General features: G+C 58.1%; 1 protein-coding gene across 1 annotated transcript in view; it reads left to right on the forward strand.

Moving 5' to 3' along the window:
* Positions 1-4,504: 4,504 nt before the first annotated feature.
* LOC138364649 (basic proline-rich protein-like) overlaps positions 4,505-10,000 on the forward strand; it is an 8,216-nt gene continuing 2,720 nt past the window's right edge. Inside the window, exons 1-2 of the mRNA XM_069324623.1 lie at positions 4,505-4,642; positions 9,378-10,000. The exon at positions 9,378-10,000 is cut by the window's right edge and continues 22 nt beyond it. Coding sequence (XP_069180724.1) covers positions 4,505-4,642; positions 9,378-10,000 — 761 coding nt within the window. The remainder of the gene's footprint in view (positions 4,643-9,377) is intronic.

The following is a 10,000-nucleotide window of genomic DNA, read 5'->3' on the forward strand; positions in this document are numbered from 1 at the left end:
AGCAGCAGCAACAACGACAGTACTTCAGCAGCAGCAGCAACAACAACAGTACTTCAGCAGCAGCAGCAACAACAGTACTTCAGCAGCAGCAACAACAACAGTACTTCAGCAGCAGCAACAACAACAGTACTTCAGCAGCAGCAACAACAACAACAGTACTTCAGCAGCAGCAACAACAACAGTACTTCAGCAGCAGCAACAACAACAGTACTTCAGCAGCAGCAACAACAACAACAGTACTTCAGCAGCAGCAGCAGCAACAACAGTACTTCAGCAGCAGCAGCAGCAACAACAGTACTTCAGCAGCAGCAGCAACAACAACAGTACTTCAGCAGCAGCAACAACAACAGTACTTCAGCAGCAGCAGCAACAACAGTACTTCAGCAGCAGCAGCAACAACAGTACTTCAGCAGCAACAACAACAGTACTTCAGCAGCAGCAACAACAACAGTACTTCAGCAGCAGCAGCAACAACAACAGTACTTCAGCAGCAGCAACAACAGTACTTCAGCAGCAGCAGCAACAACAACAGTACTTCAGCAGCAGCAACAACAACAGTACTTCAGCAGCAGCAGCAACAACAACAGTACTTCAGCAGCAGCAGCAACAACAGTACTTCAGCAGCAGCAGCAGCAACAACAGTACTTCAGCAGCAGCAGCAACAACAACAGTACTTCAGCAGCAGCAACAACAACAACAGTACTTCAGCGGCAGCAGCAACAACAACAGTACTTCAGCAGCAGCAGCAACAACAACAGTACTTCAGCAGCAGCAGCAACAACAACAGTACTTAAGCAGCAGCAGCAACAACAACAACAGTACTTCAGCAGCAGCAGCAGCAACAACAGTACTTCAGCAGCAGCAGCAACAACAACAGTACTTCAGCAGCAGCAGCAACAACAACAGTACTTCAGCAGCAGAAGGAACAACAGTACTTCAGCAGCAGCAACAACAACAGTACTTCAGCAGCAGCAGCAGCAGCAGCAGCAGCAACAACAACAGTACTTCAGCAGCAGCAGCAACAACAACAGTACTTCAGCAGCAGCAGCAACAACAGTACTTCAGCAGCAGCAGCAACAACAGTGCTTCAGCAGCAGCAGCAACAACAACAGTACTTCAGCAGCAGCAGCAGCAGCAGCAACAACAACAGTACTTCAGCAGCAGCAGCAGCAGCAACAGTACTTCAGCAGCAGCAGCAGCAGCAGCAGCAACAACAACAGTACTTCAGCAGCAGCAGCAACAACAACAGTACTTCAGCAGCAGCAACAACAACAGTACTTCAGCAGCAGCAGCAACAACAGTACTTCAGCAGCAACAACAACAGTACTTCAGCAGCAGCAACAACAGTACTTCAGCAGCAACAACAACAGTACTTCAGCAGCAGCAGCAACAACAACAGTACTTCAGCAGCAGCAGCAACAACAGTACTTCAGCAGCAGCAGCAACAACAGTGCTTCAGCAGCAGCAGCAACAACAACAGTACTTCAGCAGCAGCAGCAACAACAACAGTACTTCAGCAGCAGCAGCAACAACAGTACTTCAGCAGCAGCAGCAACAACAGTGCTTCAGCAGCAACAACAGTACAGCAGCAGCAACAGCAACAACAGCAACACAAAAGAAGTAGGGCAGCAGCAGCAGCAGCAGCAACAACAACAGTACAGCAGCAGCAGCAGCAACAGCAACAACACAAAAGAAGTAGGGCAGCAGCAGCAGCAGCAGCAACAACAACAACAGTACAGCAGCAGCAACAACAACAGTACAGCAGCAGCAACAACAACAGTACAGCAGCAGCAACAACAGTACAGCAGCAGCAACAACAACAGTACAGCAGCAGCAACAACAACAGTACAGCAGCAGCAACAACAGTACAGCAGCAGCAACAGCAACAGTACAGCAGCAGCAACAACAACAGTACAGCAGCAGCAACAACAGTACAGCAGCAGCAGCAACAACAGTACAGCAGCAGCAACAACAACAGTACAGCAGCAGCAACAACAACAGTACAGCAGCAGCAACAACAGTACAGCAGCACCAACAACAACAGTACAGCAGCAGCAACAACAGTACAGCAGCAGCAACAACAGTACAGCAGCAGCAACAACAACAGTACAGCAGCAGCAACAACAACAGTACAGCAGCAGCAACAACAGTACAGCAGCAGCAACAGCAACAGTACAGCAGCAGCAACAACAACAGTACAGCAGCAGCAACAACAGTACAGCAGCAGCAGCAACAACAGTACAGCAGCAGCAACAACAACAGTACAGCAGCAGCAACAACAACAGTACAGCAGCAGCAACAACAGTACAGCAGCACCAACAACAACAGTACAGCAGCAGCAACAACAGTACAGCAGCAGCAACAGCAACAGTACAGCAGCAGCAACAACAACAGTACAGCAGCAGCAACAACAGTACAGCAGCAGCAGCAACAACAGTACAGCAGCAGCAGCAACAACAGTACAGCAGCAGCAACAACAACAGTACAGCAGCAGCAACAACAGTACAGCAGCAGCAACAACAGTACAGCAGCAGCAACAACAGTACAGCAGCAGCAACAACAACAGTACAGCAGCAGCAACAACAACAGTACAGCAGCAACAACAACAGTACAGCAGCAGCAACAACAACAGTACAGCAGCAACAGCAACAGTACAGCAGCAGCAACAACAGTACAGCAGCAGCAACAACAGTACAGCAGCAGCAACAGCAACAACACAAAAGAAGTAGGGCAGCAGCAGCAGCAGCAGCAGAAACAGAGGCAGGAGCCAGCCAGCCAGGCCAGTACCACCCATGACTGGGCCCATTCATAAAGGAGTGGCGGCGTGCGAAGCACAACACACACACACGAGAGGTGGGTAGAGGGGGGGGGGGGGTGGGGGGAGGGTAGGAGGGAAGGGGGGAGGGGGAGGCTCACAATGGTCCACTTCCGAGAGGGAGGGAGGGGGGGGGAGGGGGGGGCGGTAATGAGCGGGCCAGTATGCACATCAACATATCCGTTGGCTAACAGTGACGTCGCGTACATACTCAACACCAATGGTTGTTGCACCCACCACCAGAACCCCCACCACCATAACCACCTCACTTCATAACCACCAATGTCACCATCAGTACCACCACTACCACCATCGTCACCACTACCACCATCAGTACCACCACTACCACCATCGTCACCACTACCACCATCGTCACCACTACCACCATCAGTACCACCACTACCACCATCGTCACTACTACCACCACAACCACCACTACCACCATCGTCACCACTACCACCACCTATCACAAACTACCCGAAGGAGCGAGCTCGTACAGACCAAAGTTTGGTGAGGATTCAAAGCTCACACACAATGTAAAAACAGAGGAGTACTGCAGGAAGTTACTGCATTACCTCGACTTACTCTCTCCAGGAACGCGCAAACAAATGGTTGCTAGAGTTGAATCCCAACAAATGTAAGGAACTAAATCTCTCAACCCCTAGATGATAGAACGAACAGGGGAGACATGATCACCCCTTACAAGGTACTCAGGGGAATATATAAGATTGACATGGATTGAGATATGCTCTTGAGATTGAAAGAAAGCAGGACAAGAGGACACAGGTGAAAGCTGGAATGCAAATGAGGCAATACTGGTACTCTGTACGAGTAGTCATCAAGGAATGAAGAACAAGTTGTAGAAGCCACCTCCATCCACAACTTTAAGGCCAGATTTGAGACAGGATTTGAATGTCAAAATAGTCAAGTTGTGATGCAACAAACACAACAACACACCCCAATAGACACTGATAGGTAAACACCACACCTACTGCCACTACCACGACCACCACCACCACCTATTGCCACCACCATCACACACCTACACCACCACACCTACACCACCACCACCACCACACCGACACAACCACACCTACACCACCACCACCACACCTACACCACCACACCAACACCACCACACCGACACAACCACACCTACACCACCACCAGACCACACCAACACCACCACACCGACACAACCACACCTACACCACCACCACACCTACACCACCACCACACCTACACCACCACCACACCTACACCACCACACCTACACCAACACCACCACACCTACACCACGACCACCACACCTACACCACCACACCTACACCAACACCACCACACCTACACCACGACCACCACACCTACACCACCACACCTACACCAACACCACCACACCTACACCAACACCACCACACCAACACCAACACACCAACACCACCACACCTACACCACCACACCTACACCAACACCACCACACCTACACCAACACCACCACACCTACACCACCAACACTTACTACTTACCACAGCACTACTGCGTACAACTGCTGTGAAAACCCATATTATACATACACGCGCGCTCACACCCAATTTAGGAGAGAATTAGAAAATGATGTTGGTGCAGAAGCTAAGGAACAACCAACGCTGTTTTATAGTATAAGGAGCAAGACAACAGTGAGAGGAGACGATGTACTCAGAGGAGACGTGGGGAGATCTCACAGAGACAGAGGAGGTAGAGAGCGAGGAACTCAATGAGAGATGTCCGGAGGTCTTCACATTAACAGCGGCATGGAGACCAAGGCTACAGGAGATACTGGAAGGCATTGTATGGGCCGCCGGCCGATCGGACACCACGCTGGACACGTGACCCTATGGTCCCGGACGCCGGCGAGAAACGACGGGCAGAGTTTCTTTCACCCTATGCCCCTGTTACCTAGCAGTAAAAAGGTTCCTGGGAGTTAGTCAGCTGTCACGGGCTGCTTCCTGGGGGTGAAGGCCTGGTCGAGGACCGGGCCGAGGGAACACTAAAGCCCCGAAATCAACTCAAGGTGGTGGAAGAGGTGAAAGATAATCCCGCGGGGGAACTAGATGTGACAGAAACAATGGCCTCGTAGCCTGGTGGATAGCGCGCAGGACTCGTAATTCTGTGGCGCGGGTTCGATTCCCGCACGAGGCAGAAACAAATGGGCAAAGTTTCTTTCACCCTGAATGCCCCTGTTACCTAGCAGTAAATAGGTACCTGGGAGTTAGTCAGCTGTCACGGGCTGCTTCCTGGGGTGGAGGCCTGGTCGAGGACCGGGCCGCGGGGACACTAAAGCCCCGAAATCATCTCAAGATAACCTCAAGAATGGCAGCAGACCCAAGGATGCTGCTGACGTACTCTGCCACCCGTTATCTAATTTTGTCAATAAAATCTTTAGCCAGGAAGTCTCCCAGATGTCTGGAAAAGGGCGAATGTAATGCCAATGTTAAAAGAAAAGGGAATAGGAAGGCGGCACTAACCTACAGACCACTGTCACTGACAAGTATTCCTTGTAAAGTGCTGGAGAAAGTGATGCAACATCTTGAGAGGATTGACTTTGTGACAACAAAAATCAGCATGGATTTAGAAATGGAACACCGTGTCTAACACACCTGACTGAGTGTTATGGCAAGGTTACCAAAATAACACAGGAAAAGGAAGGCTAGGTAGACTGGATTTTTTCTAGACTGTCAAAAGGCATTTGACACTGTTCCCTCAGGAAAGACTGTTGTACACGATGGAGAACCAGTCTGGGATAACTGGGAATGCACTCAACTGGGTACAAGGGAGTGCCTGAAGGACAGAAACCAGAGAGTCACAATCAGCAAGTACGCTACAAGCTGGAGGAATGTAACAAGTGGGGTCCCACAAGGCTCTGTCCTGGGTCCACTACTCTCTCTAATTTATATGAAAGACCTGCCCGTGGGGACCAACCGTGAAAACATATTCAAACACCTTTTTTATCACATGTAGGAGGCTTGGTCGAGAATCGGGCCGCGGGGAGGTTGAGCCCCGAAATCATTGCAAGGTAGACCGCAAGGTATCATGAAGACCTCTAAATGACCCGATCAGGATTCGAGCCCATGACGCCCAGGATCACACTAAATATAATAAGAACCATGACCACAGAAGCACTGATACACACTTTATATTATATATATATTATATATATATATATATATAAATATATATATATATATATATATATATATATATATATATATATATATATATATATATATATATTTAATTATAACAAATAAACTGTCCAATCCTCTTGCCAGCATTCATTATATTAGTATTACTATTAGTAATTATTATTTCTAATAGATATAAAGAGTGTTAAATTAAAGCATGAGTGAACTCCACACGGTCCCTCCACCAAGCGTGGGGGCTGACACATGTGTACACACATGGTGGGCCAGGGCCTCCCTGCTGGCCCACCTGCCTGCACCAGCCCTCCCTGCTGGCCCACCTGCCTGCACCAGCCCTCCCTGCTGGTCCACCTGCCTGCACCAGCCCTCCCAGCTGGCCCACCTGCCTGCACCAGCCCTCCCAGCTGGCCCACCTGCCTGCACCAGCCCTCCCTGCTGGCCCACCTGCCTGCACCAGCCCTCCCAGCTGGTCCACCTGCCTGCACCAGCCCTCCCAGCTGGCCCACCTGCCTGCACCAGCCCTCCCAGCTGGCCCACCTGCCTGCACCAGCCCTCCCAGCTGGCCCACCTGCCTGCACCAGCGCTCCCTGCTGGCCCACCTGCCTGCACCAGCCCTCCCAGCTGGCCCACCTGCCTGCACCAGCCCTCCCAGCTGGCCCACCTGCCTGGACCAGCCCTCCCAGCTGGCCCACCTGCCTGCACCAGCGCTCCCTGCTGGCCCACCTGCCTGCACCAGCCCTCCCAGCTGGCCCACCTGCCTGCACCAGCCCTCCCAGCTGGCCCACCTGCCTGCACCAGCCCTCCCTGCTGGCCCACCTGCCTGCACCAGCCCTCCCTGCTGGCCCACCTGCCTGCACCAGCCCTCCCAGCTGGCCCACCTGCCTGCACCAGCCCTCCCAGCTGGCCCACCTGCCTGCACCAGCCCTCCCTGCTGGCCCACCTGCCTGCACCAGCCCTCCCTGCTGGCCCACCTGCCTGCACCAGCCCTCCCTGCTGGCCCACCTGCCTGCACCTGCCCTCCCAGCTGGCCCACCTGCCTGCACCAGCCCTCCCTGCTGGCCCACCTGCCTGGACCAGCCCTCCCAGCTGGCCCACCTGCCTGCACCAGCGCTCCCTGCTGGCCCACCTGCCTGCACCAGCCCTCCCAGCTGGCCCACCTGCCTGCACCACCCCTCCCAGCTGGCCCACCTGCCTGCACCAGCCCTCCCAGCTGGCCCACCTGCCTGCACCAGCCCTCCCTGCTGGCCCACCTGCCTGGACCAGCCCTCCCAGCTGGCCCACCTGCCTGCACCAGCCCTCCCTGCTGGCCCACCTGCCTGCACCAGCCCTCCCTGCTGGCCCACCTGCCTGGACCAGCCCTCCCAGCTGGCCCACCTGCCTGCACCAGCGCTCCCTGCTGGCCCACCTGCCTGCACCTGCCCTCCCAGCTGGCCCACCTGCCTGCACCAGCCCTCCCTGCTGGCCCACCTGCCTGCACCAGCCCTCCCAGCTGGCCCACCTGCCTGCACCAGCCCTCCCTGCTGGCCCACCTGCCTGCACCAGCCCTCCCTGCTGGCCCACCTGCCTGGACCAGCCCTCCCAGCTGGCCCACCTGCCTGCACCAGCGCTCCCTGCTGGCCCACCTGCCTGCACCAGCCCTCCCAGCTGGCCCACCTGCCTGCACCAGCCCTCCCTGCTGGCCCACCTGCCTGCACCAGCCCTCCCAGCTGGCCCACCTGCCTGCACCAGCCCTCCCTGCTGGCCCACCTGCCTGGACCAGCCCTCCCAGCTGGCCCACCTGCCTGCACCAGCCCTCCCTGCTGGCCCACCTGCCTGGACCAGCCCTCCCAGCTGGCCCACCTGCCTGCACCAGCGCTCCCTGCTGGCCCACCTGCCTGCACCAGCCCTCCCAGCTGGCCCACCTGCCTGCACCAGCCCTCCCTGCTGGCCCACCTGCCTGGACCAGCCCTCCCAGCTGGCCCACCTGCCTGCACCAGCGCTCCCTGCTGGCCCACCTGCCTGCACCAGCCCTCCCAGCTGGCCCACCTGCCTGCACCAGCCCTCCCAGCTGGCCCACCTGCCTGGACCAGCCCTCCCAGCTGGCCCACCTGCCTGCACCAGCGCTCCCTGCTGGCCCACCTGCCTGCACCAGCCCTCCCAGCTGGCCCACCTGCCTGCACCAGCCCTCCCAGCTGGCCCACCTGCCTGCACCAGCCCTCCCAGCTGGCCCACCTGCCTGCACCAGCCCTCCCAGCTGGCCCACCTGCCTGCACCAGCCCTCCCAGCTGGCCCACCTGCCTGCACCAGCCCTCCCAGCTGGCCCACCTGCCTGCACCAGCCCTCCCAGCTGGCCCACCTGCCTGCACCAGCCCTCCCTGCTGGCCCACCTGCCTGCACCAGCCCTCCCTGCTGGCCCACCTGCCTGCACCAGCCCTCCCAGCTGGCCCACCTGCCTGCACCAGCCCTCCCAGCTGGCCCACCTGCCTGCACCAGCCCTCCCTGCTGGCCCACCTGCCTGCACCAGCCCTCCCTGCTGGCCCACCTGCCTGCACCAGCCCTCCCTGCTGGCCCACCTGCCTGGACCAGCCCTCCCAGCTGGCCCACCTGCCTGCACCAACCCTCCCTGCTGGCCCACCTGCCTGCACCAGCCCTCCCAGCTGGCCCACCTGCCTGCACCAGCCCTCCCTGCTGGCCCACCTGCCTGCACCAGCCCTCCCAGCTGGCCCACCTGCCTGCACCAGCCCTCCCAGCTGGCCCACCTGCCTGCACCAGCCCTCCCAGCTGGCCCACCTGCCTGCACCAGCCCTCCCTGCTGGCCCACCTGCCTGCACCAGCCCTCCCTGCTGGCCCACCTGCCTGCACCAGCCCTCCCTGCTGGCCCACCTGCCTGCACCAGCCCTCCCTGCTGGCCCACCTGCCTGCACGAGCCCTCCCAGCTGGCCCACCTGCCTGCACCAGCCCTCCCAGCTGGCCCACCTGCCTGCACCAGCCCTCCCTGCTGGCCCACCTGCCTGCACCAGCCCTCCCTGCTGGCCCACCTGCCTGCACCAGCCCTCCCAGCTGGCCCACCTGATTGCACCAGCCCTCCCAGCTGGCCCACCTGCCTGCACCAGCCCTCCCTGCTGGCCCACCTGCCTGCACCAGCCCTCCCAGCTGGCCCACCTGCCTGCACCAGCCCTCCCAGCTGGCCCACCTGCCTGCACCAGCCCTCCCAGCTGGCCCACCTGCCTGCACCAGCCCTCACAGCTGGCCCACCTGCCTGCACCAGCGCTCCCTGCTAGCCCACCTGCCTGCACCAGCCCTCCCAGCTGGCCCACCTGCCTGCACCAGCCCTCCCAGCTGGCCCACCTGCCTGCACCAGCCCATAACACGTTAAGCCAATCCACCAATCCTCTCATAATTAGAACACGGTAATATTGCCTTATCGGCCTTCATGGGTCAAGTCCGGGTGGACTCGTACGTGTCTGGCGAGGCTGAACGGTCGTGTTGTAGACGGAGTGGCAGATGGAGAGAACGGGGAGGGGGGGGGAGCAGGCTCCGTGCTGGCCACGCCCCCAGTCTGGCCACACCCCCAGTCTGGCCACGCCCCCAGTCTGGCCACGCCCCCAGTCTGGCCACACCCCCAGTCTGGCCACGCCCCCAGTCTGGCCACGCCCCCAGTCTGGCCACGCCCCCAGTCAGGCCACGCCCCCAGTCTGGCCACGCCCCCAGTCTGGCCACGCCCCCAGTCTGGCCACGCCCCCAGTCTGGCCACGCCCCCAGTCTGGCCACGCCCCCAGTCTGGCCACGCCCCCAGTCTGGCCACGCCCCCAGTCTGGCCACGCCCCCAGTCTGGCCACGCCCCCAGTCTGGCCACGCCCCCAGTCTGGCCACGCCCCCAGTCTGGCCACGCCCCCAGTCTAGCCACGCCACAGTCTGACCACACCACGAGCCTGGCCACACCACCAGGCTGGCCACGCCCCCAGTCTGGCCACGCCCCCAGTCTGGCCACGCCCCCAGTCTGGCCACGCCCCCAGTCTGGCCACGC

The sequence above is a fragment of the Procambarus clarkii genome, chromosome 14 (genome assembly GCF_040958095.1).
Source record: "Procambarus clarkii isolate CNS0578487 chromosome 14, FALCON_Pclarkii_2.0, whole genome shotgun sequence".
Lineage (NCBI taxonomy): Eukaryota > Metazoa > Arthropoda > Malacostraca > Decapoda > Cambaridae > Procambarus > Procambarus clarkii.